The sequence below is a fragment of the Oratosquilla oratoria genome, chromosome 18, assembly GCF_046742065.1.
Source record: "Oratosquilla oratoria isolate Oo_2021 chromosome 18, ASM4674206v1, whole genome shotgun sequence".
Taxonomy (NCBI): Eukaryota; Metazoa; Arthropoda; class Malacostraca; order Stomatopoda; family Squillidae; genus Oratosquilla; species Oratosquilla oratoria.
In genome coordinates, this window is record NC_134794.1 from 2405464 (window position 1) to 2423736 (window position 18273).

Below are 18273 nucleotides of genomic sequence, written 5' to 3' on the forward strand. Positions count from 1 at the left end.
AGGATGTAATGTCTTAGGACAAAATGTCACAATGGGATGTAATGACAGTGGAGGACAAAAGATCACGATGGGAAATAATGATAGTGGTGGACAAAATATCACGATAGGATGTAATGATAATGGAGGAGAAAATATCACGGTAGGATATAATGTCAGTGAAGAACAAAATATAATTTTAGGAAGAGATACCGGACAGAATGTCAATGAAGGCCAAAATATCAAGATAGGATGTAATGACAGTGGAAGACAAAAGATCACGATGGGATGTAATTATAGTGGAGGAAAAAATATCACGGTAGGATATAATGTCACTGGAGGACAAAATATAATTTTAGAAAGGGATGCCGGACATAATGTCACTGAACGACGGGAGGCCGGCGTGAATCACGGTGACGTAGGGGGACAAAATGTACAAAATAGATCGGATGACCGTAATCGACCAGATGTCCGTGATGGGGGAAATGTTAATTTTGATAGGAGAAATGTTAATGAGGCATTGAATGTCAATGAAGGACCAAATAATAATAATATAGAGCAAGGCATAAATAAAAAACAAAATGATAATATAAGACATGATATTGAAACTCAAAATGTGTCAAAAAGAAATAATCAGGAGTTTCTTAAAACTATGTACTTTAATGCTCGTAGTATTAGGAACAAATGTCAAGAAATACAGGCGTATGTCAAAAGCGAAAATCTCGATATGATAGGAATAACTGAGACATGGTTAAATGGTACAGAGTTCGAAGCTGAATTTAATATTGCGGGATTTAAACACTTTCATCAGGATAGAAACCACAAGAAAGGTGGGGGTGTTCTATTGTACGTTAAAAACAATGTTCATGCTTGTGTTTTAGAGAAAGTGAAACAGGATGCATATGACAGTTTGTGGGTTGAGTTAACCCAAACAAATGGACAAAAAATGAATATAGGTGTAATATATAGGCCAAAGACATTATCATTAGCAGACGACAAACTGTTATTTCAAGAACTGTCTAGTTTCTGCAACCGGGATTTATTGATAATGGGTGATTTCAATTTTACTGACATTGATTGGATGACCCTTGAACATGGCCATATAGGTAGTCGCTTGATTGATTTTCTTGGTGACAATTACTTAATTCAGCATGTAAAAGAGCCCACAAGATATGGAAACTTACTCGATTTATTGATCACTAGCCGCGAAAGCATGGCAACTGATGTAGAAGTCGGTGAATCTGTTGCAAATAGCGATCACAACTTAGTCAGATTCAAACTCCTAAACAATTTTAGAATAGATACTTGTGCTTCTAAAATACCCGATTTCAGTAAAGCTCAGTTCATAGAACTACGTCAGGAGCTTCAGCTTACAGATTGGGAGGAAAAATTAAACGAAAGGCCTGTAGATCAGATGTGGGAAATATTTCAAAATACGCTCACTAAGATGATTCAAACTTACATTCCTTTTAAGGACAGACGTCCCCCAAATCAGGCTCGCCCAAAGTGGCTCGACAAAGAAACTGAAAAAAGTATTGCTAAAAAGAGACAGGCTTATAAGAAATATAAGTGCTCGGGTGCATCTAATGACTATGAAAGTTATGTATCAATACAGAGAGATTTAAAAAAGACAATAAGAAAAAGAAAACGACAATACGAAATGAACATCGCTGAGAAATCCAAAGAGAATCCCAAAGAATTCTATAGTTACATTAGAGATAAAAAGGTTGTTAGGAATCACATTGGTCCACTATTATCTGCTGACGGTCAACTTGAATATTCAAATGAAGGAATGTGTAATCTCTTAAACAATTATTTTAGCTCGGTATTCGTAAACGAAACACCTCAAAGTGAATTCCAAACTGAAACCTGTGAAAAGTCTGGGGTAAACTTACTCACTACGGTAAATATAACAAAAGAAACAATTAAAAGGTGTATAGACAAACTCAAAGTTAATAAAACACCAGGGCCTGACGGTTGGCATCCAAGAATCTTAAAGGAAATGAAAAATGAGATTGTTGTTCCATTAGAAATTATTTTCAAGAAATCCATCATATCCGGAGATGTCCCAAGAGAATGGAAGCTAGCTAACGTTACTCCCATATTCAAAAAAGGTGACAAAAAGAAACCAAATAACTATAGGCCTATTAGTTTGACTTCGATCGTAGGAAAAATAATGGAAACTATCATCAGAGATGCTATCGAATATCATTTAGAAAGTAACCGTTTGATAAATGATAGCCAACATGGTTTCAGACGGAAACGTTCTTGCGTGACTAACTTACTCGAATTCTACAACACAGTTGTCTCGAATTTTGACAAAAGAAACAATATAGATTTAATATATCTAGACTTTGCAAAAGCTTTTGATACCGTCCCACACGAAAGACTTCTTACTAAATTAGCTTTGCATGGAATAAGTGGTAGCCTATTAGGTTGGACTAGTAATTGGTTGAAAGGTCGAAAACAGAGAGTTGTTTTAAATGGAAAAACTTCTGGATGGAAAAGTGTTGCAAGTGGAGTTCCTCAGGGTTCCGTTCTTGGGCCACTTCTATTCATAGTATACATAAATGATATAGACCATGGACTAAAATCTACTGTTTCCAAATTTGCTGATGATACAAAACTGTGCGGAGTGGCAAATGATCACTCAAACCAATTAGATATTCAAGAAGATTTAGATAAATTACAGCAATGGTCTGAAAAGTGGCTAATGAAATTTAACACAAGTAAATGCAAGGTAATGCACATAGGTAAAAATAACAGCAAGTACGATTACAAGTTATTTGGAAATTCGTTAACAAAAGTGGATAGTGAAAAAGATCTCGGCGTAATTATCAGTAACGACCTCAAATCATCCAAGCAGTGTATTTCAGCCTCTGAGAAAGCAAATAAAATTCTGGGATTGATTGCGCGATCTTTTGATTTCAAAAGTCCATCACTCATTAACAAGCTATATAAATCGTTAGTTCGTCCACATTTGGAATATGCTGTTTCCGTATGGTCACCGAATCTCATTAAAGACATTGACAGACTGGAAAAAGTACAACGGCGAGCCACAAAACTGATTCCAAATATCAAATATAAATCATACGAAAATCGACTTAAGCACATGAATCTGTTTTCCCTAAAAAAGCGTAGACTCAAGAGGTGACTTGATACAGGTCTTTAAGATTTTAAAGGGAATTGACAACATCAAAAGTGACCAAATTTTCACATTGAATGAGAATCAGACAAGAAACAATGGTCTCAAACTGTCCGGAAATAGATTCAATTTGGAAGTAGGTAGAAACAACTTTGCCAACCGTGTAGTTAATGAATGGAATAAACTTCCTGCACAGGTAGTGCAATGTAGTTCAGTTCGAAGCTTTAAGAATCATTTAGATAAATACCTAAGTAAGATGCTGTAATTATTATAATTTATGTTATATTATTTGTTTTTGTTTTGTTATAATTTGTCTGTCTGATTTTCATTTATTATTAGTTATATGTCAATTTATTATCATTTACTATTTACCTGTTTGTTTGTTATTCAACTATACCAATGCATTTATTTATGTATTTTAATTGTTATTTACATTGTTATAGTTTTAATTTATTATTAATATGATTTTTTTTTTTTTTTTTTTTTTTTTGCATCCGACCTAGATATGGATCAAAAGGTCTCCTGTCGGCATGCTTTGCCTTTGTAATCCTTTGTAACCTTTGATTTGAGACGTGGCTACAAGAGGATGCAATTTCTGTAAAAGTAGGGTGTCAACATTATCTGACAGGCGCAGCTGCACTTGATTAATCAACTCAAGTACAAACTCTTTACATTTCTCTTTGACGTTAATCAACTGTTTATTGGTTGAGATACAAGTGTCTGCAAATGTGTTGAATTCATAACCAAAATTGATAGCATTCATAGGCAAAATATAATTCTGAAATTTTAAAGAAGGGAGATCTTCTTTGGCACATTTTGATAAGTGACCTGATTCTACCACCATATGCATAATATTACGATACATATCGATCAGGTCTTCAGTAAGTTTAGCTACCTCAACATTTTGCCCTTGGAAAAGTGTGTTGACTCTCACCACCTCCTTAAGTACTTTCCGAACATATAAACGGTACAACTTATTATGAGGATCATTGTATGCTTGGATTGGTTGTTTTGCTGTGTAGCAACGCTCACTTGTTTCGCACATTTCAAAATGCAGTTTTAGGGAGTCCCATTGATCAAGGATAACACCGATTGCCTCCAAACGGGACAACCAACGTGTGCTAGCTAACCCAGGCACTTTCTTGGGTACACGATCCTTAAGAACTTTATACAACTCTGTAAATTTGTTGATCCTATTTGGACTATTAGCGAACCATGTGTGTGTCTCTCTAACTAAAAAACTCAGAGTCCGGGATGTTGACGAAAACCAATCCTGTGGACTAGACTGACTATCCTGACAATTTATTGTTCCTGTCCACCTACTTTATATAAACTGTATGTCGTCACTAAGGTCTACGTTTGGTACGTCCGAGTCTTACTGCGCACTCAATTGAAATTTCGTAATTCGTTCTGTACGTTGGTCCTACTCTCCCCTGTCCGGTCTCACATGCTCTATGTGAAATCACGCTTGCGGTCCCGTGAGACGTGCAAAACGTTCACCTTCTTTACCTCTATAGGTTCTGTACGTATACACACATCATATAACTAGACATCAAGCAATAAAGATTGAATATTATGTTTTTCGTATTAGGGTAGACTTAGCTAGAATATAATCCGTATTCGGTAGTCTTAATTTCTTTACTAGTGCTTATTTATCTACAAATTTAGGGCACTTGTCACATTTCTACATTGGTTAATGAAAAACTACAATATTTGTGGTGTTTTCAGAAAAAAAAACTACAAGACTCCAAGATCAACGCAAAAAATTCTAGATCTAGAAGGAAAACGCAAGGACTGTCAACACTGCTTACGAAATACAAATTTATGAGAACACCAATGCCACCCCAACCCCCTGCCGCCAGGCCCGGGCCAGCTATAACCGTTTCTGTTGATACTTGGCGAATACATATTTGAAAATTGACGGGGTGTCTTCCCTTATTTAGCTGTGTATGTACTTTTGCACTATTATTATTACTATTATTTTAACATTTACTTGATATCCCATAAAAAATCCACAAAAATCAAAATTCCCATAAGACCTCCAACAAAAATGTAAGATATTCACAAAAAAATCCCACAGATATTGAGGTGTAGTCCTCCCACAAAACATCCCATGTGAGTAAATTTCTCCCACAAATTTGTGGGAAATTCCCACAAAACGGCATCCCTGCTCCGACTCGTCATTGTCGTTTGTAAATAGCTACTGTGGTACCTACGATGAAACTAAGCTTACCTAATCGTGAGGTAATGGGGAAATGATAATAAATTCTTGTAGTTATTCCAACCTCTGTGACATGTTAACCTTGTTACTGAACGTGATATGAAAGAGGCAATTGATAGCGCGGTCATGACACTCTCTGGGAGTACATTTCAGTGGTTAATAATCCTAACACAACAAATTTCCTTTCATGATAGTCCTCCAATAATCAGGCCTGGACAATTTCAACGAGTGGCCCCATAGATGATTAGTGATGAAATCAAAGAATTTGAAGGTAATATATTACCTAAATTTAAAGTTACCCCTAAAGAATACGCTTTCTATCGCCACATTATTTTGAGTAACTTTTTTTGTACCATTTTTTCAAAGTAACCAGATATGGGAGAGAATGTTTCGTTTGTTTCTTACATTTATGTTCTTTCCTACTATCTAGCCCTTTGTCTCACTTCCTGGTCAGCAGTTTAAAAAATCCTTCAGTGACATTCACACTCCCTTCTTCCTCAACAGTATTATGCCCAATATCCCTAGTCTTTTTCACCTGTGATAAACCTCAAATTATTGACACTCGCTTGGTACTTGTTCTCCATAACTTTCCCAGTATAATTTTCTTCTTTTGTAAATTACATTACTTTAATAGCTTCATCTAAACTTTGTCAAGATGTTGCATTACCTGTACATTTAGGCTACCATTTTTTGCCATTAGAATAGCCAAAAGCCACCATCTTGTTTGCCCACTACATATGTTAAGTTACTGTGTGATCTGATCTTTAGAACCAAAGTTTTGTTCAATGTCACCTTCTTTATTTCTAAGTTCTCTTTATCCTGTTTACTCCATAGGCTGCATATTTCAGAACTCATACATAACGTCCACATAAGGTCCATTGGTCTTCAGCATTTAGACAGAATGGCTGAACATTACACCAACTAATTCATTTATTTCCCATGGAGAGAGACATGTAATGAAGTCTTAATTGTCCTGCCATTAAACAAATCCATGAGGTATTACCTTGGCCACCACTGACAGCTTAATGTGGTATAAAATGGGGAACTGGAAGCAGTAACAGCACATAAATTACTGATACCATAAATACACTTTTTCAAATAAAATGACTGTAGCTCCTAGAACAGTGGTTCCCAAACTTTTTTCTGTCATTTCCCCCCTGCACCCAGTTCAACCATCCAGATTTCCCAATTCATGTGTATGAGGGAAAGAGTAGTTAAACCACACAGTGACTTTTTACTAATATATTTTTCAAATGCACATATATACTGATAGACAGGCATTCTCTCTCTCTCTCAGACATGAGAAAATTCATCTGAGATTTTTTTAATTAGTAGGTAGTGTAATTATTTCCCCCTGGTAGGTTCAAATTTCCCCCCAGGGGGAAATTTCCCCCAGTTTGGGGACCACTGTCCTAGAAGCTGTGTGTATTGACACTACTGTATATATTTGTAGTCCCCTTCCCATATTTCATACCACCATATGCCACCACTGTTGGCTACAACCTGTAATGTATACAATATCAGGTGTGGGGTCAATACCTAGTTCTGGAGGTAAAAATAGAAAACGACTTATACCATCTGAAAACATTTATTGCTACTCCATTGAAATGCATCTTAGCCTTGCATAGAGATGTGCTAACCAAAACAACGCTTTCCTTAGCCTGTCTTCTCAAACCCAGTTGTTAACAAGTTACATAGCTGATGGCAACCAATACATATATTTTTGTGGTACCTGGTCTCAAGACATCTTGAAGCTATCTTAATTAAACCAGTCTCACTGGCCTTGTGATGCTGTGGTATTACGACTTGTATGGAATTATTTTCTTGCAACTACTCCCCCCTCCCATCCCCCAGGATCAAATACCCCCAAAAAATTAAATTTGTCCCAGATTATTATTTCCAAGGGGCTGCAAAAATTTATCCTACTGTCAGAAAAGATACTTCACTGGGTGGCTGCTGTTATCATGTTTTAAATTTTCTGTATCTTCAATGATTCACATGTAGGACCAATCCATTCCTGTTATTCTAGAACAGGGGTTCTTAACCTTTTTTCTCCAATTCCCCACTTTTTAGTGAGCCAACTCTCCGTTTCCCACCACAGCATCGGTCTTTGACAAATTCAATTTTAACCCATACAGTGTTGACATTTCTAACACCAGAAACAAACAAAAAGAAACAAAAACATAGATTAGAAAAAAAAAAAAAAAAAAGACAGTGGTTCTTCTGTCCGACCGGTCATGCCCCACTTGGCAACTCCGCCATTCCCCACCAGTGGGGAATTCCCCACAGGTTAAGAACCACTGTTCTAGAACATGACATATCTGATAACCAATTAATTTGCTGCCCCTTGTCTCTCTTGCATCAGACCCATATATCTGATATGTTCAATTATACACACAATACCAAATCTATAAACAGAAAACTCACACCAGCATCCATCATCACAGCTTCTGTAACTTCTTATTCAGTGCCTCAACCATAGATTCAACAAAAGTGAACCTTGTTCCACCACCAAGCTGCAATATATCTGTGTTATATACTTGTGTCCCTGAAACAGTGCAACACAACATCCAACATGGACATGAATGCAAGTGACACTTTACTCAAGAAATTTTGAGAAGCAACAAAGTTGAGGTAAGTGTTTTTTTATATAAAATAGGAAATCACAACCATCAGCTACTCGTATTAGACCTTGAATGTGTCTACAAAAAGAAGCAGTACATATATATCTTTGAAAATTAGTCATTATACTAACCAAACAATATCTTGTATAAAACTATCATATCAACACACATCAATAGTAATGCTGGTTAAACAAAACAACAGCTACCAAATACAGTATGTACCTACTGTAGGTGCCAATGGTATTGGAGATTCAGAATGGAACTCACTAGTCCAATATCAATGTATTGAAAAAGGGAGCAAACTTGACAGTTTTTAAAGATAATGCCCACTCAAGGCTGGAACCCTGACTAACTCACTGCCAGGTAGCTCTAGGTTAGAATCCATCTCAATTGCCTGATAGGCAACATGAATTACCTTTACGGTTCATTCACATGAGTATACAATGTCTGCAGCACCAATGAGAAACTTGCACAGTGACAGCCTCAATGCCTTTGTCTGTAGACACACACAAGCCCTTTGCTCATCTTTCTTCAAAAGGCAACGAGTCCTTCTCCAAATAAAATTTTCATTTGTGTCTGCAGACACCTCATGTGGATGAGGTTTAATGATTTATTCAGATGAAGGAAACATGCACCATAACGGGTTAGCTACCCCTACAGATACACACACCCAACTTCTTTTATGGAGTTTGCTTCTCAGCTCAATCAAATGACCTGTAGTCAGAACAAGACCTAGAAAGCATGCAACCATACTGATGGGTACAACAACTTAAGTTTTCTGTTACTTATATGCCAACTCTGGAAAATGCACCTGAAAAATCTTCCTTTCCATAAACCTTGTCATTCTTAACAACAAACATATATTCCATTAGTTCATCACTACTTAAAAGTTAGTACTCTTTTCCTACTAATCCCTAATTAATAAAATTTAATGTAAACATAAATAATAGTAAAAGTCAAGAATAATCCAGCTAGGATCACATCTTTTATCATAATTTCACCTGACTTAGTTTTTTGTGTAACCAAAATTTACATGAGAATACTATCAAATAAATAAATAAATAAATATACAAGTTAATTAACAAGTAAAATAAATAGGAGGGAAAGGAACAAGGAAAAGAACTGGATGGAGCTATCAAAGGAGAGGTAAATGGGGATGCGAGGGAAGCTGCGCCCTAATATTCAAGTTCACTTGGGTGACGAAAGTAGCAAGCCATCCTTTCCCAATCTTTGGATTTGGGAACTAGATGAACCTGTCGGTGCTGAGAACGGGTGGTAAATCCATTCATGAAGCTACATGCCAGACAAAAAATACTTTTTTTGTGATGGATCATGTTGAGGAGATTAACTCATACAGTATCAATGGCATTAATCTAATGCAGCAACATTCAACTAGCTTGAGCAGCAGCACCGTTAATTTAATGTGAATAATGTGAACTATTGAAAATAGTGAATTATGTAACAACATTTCCATTAAAAAAATGGCACAAGATAAAAAATATTTTGCACAAAGGTGTACTGCATTTGAAAATTATGGAATGCAGTAGAAACTAGCCTCAGATAGTGGTACAATGCTAAAAACATGTCCCTTCTTGAAAATATTCATATGAGAGAATAATGATCCATTACAGACTCATGAGTGGTCACAGATGCATGTATATTCAACTGTGAGTACTTTTTGCATGCTCTTCCTTCATTTAATGTTATCTTAAAGGAAATTATGAAAAAAAAAAAAAAAGGCCGATGCCAGCAAGTATTTTGGGCTGATAATGTATGGATTAAACAGGGCTTATCGGTACGGAAAATATGATTTAGAAATGTTGGGTATAAGAGTGAAAAGGAAAACACATGGACCTGAAGTAGATAGATAAATAAATAAATTTATAAATACATACATATACCAAAAGGCCCTTTCCCCCTTATAAGATCCTGAAGTAGATAGATAAATAAATCTATAAATACATACATACATATACCAAAAGGCCCTTTCCCCTTTATAAGATCCTAGTTAATTTATCATTTCTACCCCTTACTGACAACACATATTGTATTTGGTTTCCGATAACCTGCACTTTTATCCTTGGGGGCAATCAATATCACACTGAAGAGGTGGAGTTGTAGAGGTTGTTAACAGAAAGGTTTAAGGATGGTAGCGGAAAGGAGGGTTAGCCAAGGTAATCAGCATTCTTCTTCAAGTGAAGACGAATCTCCAACCATAAAAGAACAATGCATGACTCTAGTCTGCCAGGATGTCACTTTGGTCAATAAATCATTGACTGCATATGTTTTATGCAGTTGAATCACCCGCATACTGGGGCCCACAGAGGAAAATGCCCCAATATGTCTTATACTCATGTGATTCGCCCAAAAGAGTGCAAGTGGAAACCACCCCTATGTAGAGTGAGGTACTAAGTTGAAGCAATAAACTAACATACATCAACATAGACTATAATTCAAACTTCTCTTAGGCTGTCTTCACATCAATTCACATTTTGATTAGATTAAAGTTTTTCTTCAACTGTTCAAGCCCAGTATGTGGTATTTTTCATTACAAATATTGGTGTGCTATGGACAAATATATGAAAATATTAGAATATACTATGCATGTTGTGCATACTCAAATTTGGATATTGCCCCATAAAATGCTTTGAGAAGTCCCACAAAAGGACAATACACATTTTCATACAATAAAAGATCAATCAATACTAACATAATAATGAATTACACTTAAGTGTGCCCATTGCATATGTGAGGCCTTAAAACAACAAAGCCTATTGGTACACACAGTGTGTATGTGCTATCTGACAAGCTAACAAATTGCTACAATTGAATTTCCATCAAAGAAATTCTGGATGGCTGTCAAATCTGATTCATTGGTCTAATTTCACAATTTTTTCAATGAATGTTTCACTCCATGTCTTAGTTTTCATAGCTTTTCATAAAAAATACTAATTCTACCCATGGAACCTACTTATGACTTGTCTTCTATTTTATCAACATACAAAAATTGAGATTTGTTCTTGAAGACAGTGAGGAAGTCCACATGGAACAATGTAATTTATCCAAAGATGGAAGTTTAGAAAAACATAGCATTTAATAACACACCTGCTGTTTTATAGTCTACTCTTGTTATTATAAGCTCACTTGTGTGAATATATAATTTGTCTTTCTACATGCCACTGTGGCTTATTGAGCGAACATGCTATAGATATGTTAAGTTCTTCCTTATGCAACTAGTTTATACGATTTCATGCGTCTATGCCCTTTTCACGTGTCTATGCCCATCACATTATCCTTTAATGTGGTGATATATTTAAAAAAAATTATTCTCAATTAAAGCCAGACAGTTTTATTTACCCAAAGAGCAGACCTCAAATTACTCTGGGTCCCATTTTCAATTCAGTGCTGAATCCAATCTCTCTGCTGAAGAAAATGATCAGACAATAATTATAAATAAATTTATCAAGCTTGCCACCACAATAAAGTTAACTTCTTGCATCTCTGAAAAACGTAAAAGATATGATCCCTGAACTTTCAATACAAATGACGCCTTAACAGATTCTAGAAAACAAGTAATCAATTTTAATCAGCAGAGGGTTAGATTTAGGACGAAACAGGGTCTTGCTCAATCAGAATCACATTCTCCCTTCTACCCTTCGGCTTAATGAAATCTATCATTACCCAGAACAAAAAAGTAAATTGTCATGTCAAAGGGATAACAAGAATTTTTGTTTAAACTTAGGCTCTGCTACAAAAAATCATTAAGTTGTTCGCATTAGATTCAATTCCTGACTAGAATATTTCCCCGCTCACTACAACCTGAACTATTATTTCCAAATTTATAGAAATGATTGCTTCTTCAATCACCTTTATAAATTCAGATGATAATCATTATACAAATTTGGTCCCCTATCTAGGTCCTATGACTGCTGACTCAAAAAGGTGTCTTACCTGAACTAAAAGAAAGAATACTGTTTGACTTTACTTTTTGTGCCTATTCTTCATTTGGGATGCTAATGTCAACACTAAAGCGATCACAACTCGTCATGGTCAAAAGATTGCAAAATATTGAGTTTCCCCTGCATCTGCTCTTTCTTTTCCGGAGAGATTTTTCCTTCCATCAAACCTTTGACCCTCGCCTTTTCCTGTGACACAAACTCCGAACCCTTTTCAATCAATTTCCTCATAACCTTCACATAAACCTCTGCAGATCTACGATCTGATGGGTTAGTTATTTTGTCCCATTCGTCTTCAGCGGCTTGAAGAAGAGCTTGCTTGTGTTTTTGGTCAGTGGATTTCATGAATTCATCAGCTAATCTATCAAAAGTTTCTAAACAATCCTGTAGCCCTATATAGGCATTCGAGTTCTTTCTAATAAAAGTCTTCAAGTTATCTGCCGTAAATTCTCCATCAAAGTCAATTACATCCTCTCCTGTCTTCTTGAAAAGTTTAACCACAGGAAAGTCATCTTTATTCACATTAAACCTGTAATGATAAAAAATTACTTTACAAGCATTTCCTTAATCATGCTACACAATATTTTTGCATGTCATTATTTACAACATAAACCCATTCACAAAGTACAGGATAATATGTCCATAAAAAAAAAAAAAAATAAATAAAATAAAAAAAAAAAATAATGTTTTGAACTACCTCCCTCAGAGGAACCTAAGATGGTGTTTCCTTATGGATCACTTTTTGAAACTGGGAATTCAATGTAGCAAGCTCTTACTATGAATTCATTTGTGGTAATGTTCAGAAGCAACTATCTCAAATAGGATATATGATATAAAAATGGCCAAAATACCACCAAAAATGTCTACTTCTACATTGCAAGACAAACACTGAACATAAGAATGAAGGAGACTGCAAGAGACCATAAGGTCTACACTAGTCAGTTCCATGTCCATTACCATCTGTTATCCCCCATCCATAAAGTTGTCTGTTTCTTAAAACAACTGATAGTTTCAGAGCTCACTACAGAGGAGCACACCTACACAAAACTGTAGATTTCAGTGCCCCTGCAACAATCTGTCATGGTCTTCCCACATGCCACTAATGCATCCATGTACAAGAAAATGTGAAATTCTGATAAATAAAGTGCCATTGAATACAAATTCAACCTGCGTTGTGACAAAGTTTACTATGCAAAGGAAATGGAACACGATATTTACCTTTCCGCTAAGTCCATGTTATCCATGTCTCCATAATCCTTTACACCAACTTCTGCCACTAGAAGTTTGCTGGAGGTTCTTCCTGCTGCTCCTAATTTTCCAAATTCTTCATGTTTTTTGCCATATGGATAAGCGATATCAAACTTTACAATAGTGGCATCAAACTTAGAGATGAGCTGCAAAAGAAAATATAAAATCAGTAATAAGAAACACGCATAGTGTGTGTGTGATTCACCACCATAGTCTTAGATCATGTGTTGGACTCATAATTGACAGCTATTTCCCTACCAGAAGAGAGCTCAGAGCTCATATATGACTGATCTAAAGGTAATGTTGTGACCTTATTTGCACACACACCCCCAACTCCCTGCCCACGTGAGTTGGAGTAATGACTCACAGCGCAGCGATACTGAAATTATTTCAGCCCTGGGCAGGATTTGAACTCTGACCACCGTATTGGCAACCATCAACTCTACCACTGCACCCTAAGTTGTGTATTTACCTAGTTGTATTTTATGGGAAGATTTTGTGTGTGTGTGTGTGTATTTACCTGACTGTAGTATACAGGACAGGAGTAACGCTCATTGGGTCCTGACTCCTATTCTCTATTTTCCAACCTACCTAGACTCAAATTCATGTACAGTTCTAGCTTAATCTATATCTTTGATTTCCAATTATCATATTTAGATTTGAACTCGTGTATTTTTTGAGTTTGGGCTATATCAACTTGTAGGCTACTCCATATATTTATGCATCTATATGGAAAACTGTATTTCTTCATATCCTTTCAACATATGTATGTGTGTGTATGTTTGCTATTAGATAAACATGTATTTACCTAGTTGTATTAAATGGGAAGGGGAGCTATGATCGTAGTGACCTGTCTTCGTATCTCGCAACATCTAGTTTGTTCTTAAATTCTTGTAGTATTTGCACACACTATTGTTTCTTCTGTGTGAGTGTATTTATAATTAGGTAAACACATGTACACATACAGTCTAATACCAGCAAAATTAAGAAATAAATGATTACTTAAAATGAAAGAACAAGATTTAATGGGTTTTGCCAAAACCAAACTCAATGGAACTACTGATGTTTATGTGGATGACAGAAAATAAAACATAAGGAGAAAGAACAAGAGAGGAAAAATGGGAGGTGGTGTGATGGTGGATGCAACTGCTGTGGAAGAGCAATGTTCAAGCCAATACTTAGTACAGCAACCAGAGGTCACAACTTAAAGCTACGATTACAACACCGAACTAGCTACAGAGAAAAATTCCTACCTGCAAGAATTACAAAACCATGGAACAAGCTGAGCCAAGAAACCATTAGTGCCAAAACCGTAGAATCTTTTAAAAGTAAAATTTTGAAAGAATTGTCTACTAGAGAAGACCTCTATGAGTACAATTTTTCCTGCTGACCTCTTGTTGCATAGGGGCTGCAACCTGCACACTAACACCACTGCAGCATCCAACCTTGTTATGTGGTCTTATTACCCTTCAGGGTACCTAATGGCCAATACTAAAGGTAATTACTAAGGTGAAAGATAATGGAAATGGGAAAACGAATGGGCAAGGTAATGAATAAGAATTATGAGTGAGAATGGAGGATAGGTGGAGGAAAAAAAAAAAAAAAAAAAAAAAAATCAGAATGACATATATCTCTCCAAGCACAAGAAAGAGCATGTAAACAGTTTCACCGAACAAAATGTCATCACATGACAAGATGACATCACTTATTACCAGCAGGCAAAAGCTCGAATGACAAATGGAATGCCTGACGTAATGCCATTCCATTCCATTGTTGAATTAATTAAATCCAATACCTCCAAAATAGCTCACTTGTAACAATTTGTGTCTTAGAATAAGTGGACCATGAACATGATATAATGGTTGGGAACGTAACTAATATAGTACTAAAAAAATAATAATAGTTGGGAACAAAACTAATACAGTATAGTACTAAAAAAAAATGCAACCTTTATACTGTGACCATTGTCACCTAGTTTCAACAGCTTCATTCTCATTCTATTATTATTAACACTGCTGCTACTGTAATAACATCAATAATACTGCTATATTATTATAATTTGGTTTTATTTTAGTTGTGCACACCTATGCAAAATAGCATTAGAAAATTAAATATTAATTTTGTAAATTATAATACATGAACATAATATGTGATTTTCTTGGCAGAAATAAATAACAAAAAAACCTTGCTTCTACTAACGAATGAAGCCGCTAATATATAGGCCAGATGCCATGCTGTTGTCTGTCCAGTCCAGCCACTGTCAATTAGACGATGGCTTTCATGTTGTGGACTAGGTGTTCTCCAACTCCAGGTGACATTAATAAGTGCTGTTACAAAGACAATAGGGTTTCCTTGGACTTTCTGCCATCATCTGTTAATTGCCCAAGGTATGATAATAATCAGGCTGTCAGCCTCAGTGATGATGACGATGACCTGGATGATCTTTAGAATTTGAGGTACCGAATTACTAAATATGGGTTAGGTTACGTAGATTGTTAGGTTACGTAGGTTAGGTTAGTATAGACAAATTTATCATCCTTTCACTTCTTCGATTTCAGCATCTATCAAAACAAACATGGCATATCATTCAACTGCCATGACTTCATTTGTTAATAAATCGGTTTCGGCAACATTTTTGTTGCTGATTTCTGCCAAGAAAATCGCATATTACATTGATGTATTATAATTTACAAAATTGATAATTAGTTTTCTATTGCTATCACATAGGTGTGCACTTCTAAAAATTTACCTATAATTCGAATCAATTCCAGTATCACAAAAACACATTTTCATTTCTTTTCTATGGAATGGTTACGTTAAGTTAGGTTAAGTTATGAGCTGCTGGACAACACACATTTCATGTTAACCTCTTCAATATGCGTCAAATTTTGTGCACACATTAGCTGCCTGATGTATGATGATGCTTCACGATATGTGCTTTATGAAATATAGAGTTACAGCTTTTATACTTTTTCTCTTTCATCCAGAATGTTTATAACCACTGAAAAAAATTATCAAGCCTGTTCATAGAATAAGAGGGACACTCAGCTACAACTACAAAATATAAATAATACTCACTCACACCTCATGACACCAATGTAAGCATCATCATATTGAAGGAGTTAAGTATCCATGATTGAGTGATTCTGGAATTTTACCTAAAATTTATATTGTTCTTGAAAACTGAGGGAATAGTAATTTTCTGAGAAAACAGTATACAATGAGTCCTCATCATACGGTAACCCTTTATCCAGTAAATTCACAGTTACGGTATTTGGTAATTACTACCCTCGATTCTATTTCCGGTAAGAAAAATTCACAGATACGGTATCTGCTAGATATTTTGAAGAGGAAAGAGTAGGGAGAAGGTACGTCTGACATATCCTATTATTGCATGTTATAATGGGTTTGGTATACGGTAATTTCAATTTGCGGTAAGGTTTTCAGGAATGCATATGTACCATATAACAAGGACTTACTGTACCAGAATTTAATTTTTAAAATACCTTTTGACACACAGAAAAAAATATTAAATATCACGTATGTACCTAATACTATTTACCAAATTGTAGTATACACTAGACTGTCACTATTATACTATACAATAATACAGGAAAGGGTATATATTCGTAATTTCTTATATCTTACTCCCCAATTATCAATTTATTTTTCCTTAAATGGTAAGCACTGTTCCTAATAGTTAATGTCATAAACTAAATATAAGACAAAAAAAATGGAATCTGGATTTTTATTCATTTCTGTCGCTTCTGTACAGCTGTCAAATACATTATATAATACTGTCTTGACGAATTTTCCTTGACTTTCCTATGTGAGTGGCTGAAGTGGCCTAAAGCCATCAATCAATTATCGATTTTTAATTTATTATTCAACAATGCCGGTAGGTACATCACAGATACTTTATTGTGCTCACCTTATCAAAACTCCACGTATCCAAGGGTGTTACACCCCTTGAATTTATACCTGTGGTACTTTCCGTCATCATGAATATGCATAATGTTATGAATAAAGGCACCAACATCTTGAAAGTTAAATTTAGCCAAAACGCTGAATAACTACAGTTCGCACTCGTATGTTGTATTTACTTCCTTCACAATTCTTGGTTTGTCAGTAGTAAACATAGAACTGGCCAATGGCAATCTTCCAAATTTCAGAATGTTCGAAAGCCTTGAAATGGATTGTAATACTAAAACATGCGTGGCAATCTATGAATATTCGGAACGAACATTAATCTAATTTGTAATATTGACAGTATATATAAAAAGTATATATATTTGGCAGATGAAAATCATTGTCAAACTATGTCTAGATTTGCGCGTGTGTAGCAACACATTCGAACAAAGAAATAATTTGACCGGAGGGTAATTTGAAAGACTGGTTTACAATCTGCGGTCATATGTTTACAGTATGATTATGCATAATGTATACATATGTATAGATGTATATACATATGTGTATATATATATATATATATATACATATATATATATATATATGTATTTTTATATATATATGTATATATATATGTGTGTATATATATATATATATATATACATATATATACATATATATATATATATATATATATATGTATATATATATAAAGTGAATATGTGTGTGGCTGTTTTGCAAAATATATTAATATCCAAGAAAAAATCTCATGGCAATGAGTATGACATTGGTTGGCACAGTGACTGGGACTACGATGTCGGTGACGACAGGAAGAGTATTTGGCAACTTTTAGTTTCCCAGAAAATTCTTTGAGAGGAAGCTGTCATAAGAAAGCCTGATTTTCTTTCGTCTTTCGAAATTACGTTCCCTCAGACCGTAGACTTCCCCCCGTAATATCTTCGTCTTCCTTGTAGTTAAAGGATTACAAAGGGGAGCATGCCGACAGGAGACCTTTTGGTCCATAAATTGGTCGGATGCGAAGAAATATAATAATGATAAATAAATTTTAAAAAAAATAAGGAAAGGACTGTAGTCTATAAAGCACCGCATCAATTAGTCCCTTCCTTGTTGGCTGTTATTTTTATTTTTATTGTGACCAACCACCAAGCATATATATCACTTCAACACCCGCTG

General features: G+C 35.3%; 1 protein-coding gene across 1 annotated transcript; it reads right to left on the bottom strand.

Annotated features, from left to right (window-relative positions):
• Positions 1 to 6620: 6620 nt before the first annotated feature.
• Positions 6621 to 17313, bottom strand: wbl (endoplasmic reticulum protein 29-like protein wbl). Its single transcript, XM_076201334.1, has 3 exons — positions 17102 to 17313; positions 13141 to 13316; positions 6621 to 12451 (listed from the first exon to the last, which is right to left on the bottom strand). The coding sequence occupies exons 1-3, from the start codon at positions 17207 to 17209 to the stop codon at positions 12001 to 12003; spliced, it is 735 nt and encodes a 244-aa protein (XP_076057449.1). The 5' UTR covers positions 17210 to 17313; the 3' UTR covers positions 6621 to 12000.
• Positions 17314 to 18273: the final 960 nt, after the last annotated feature.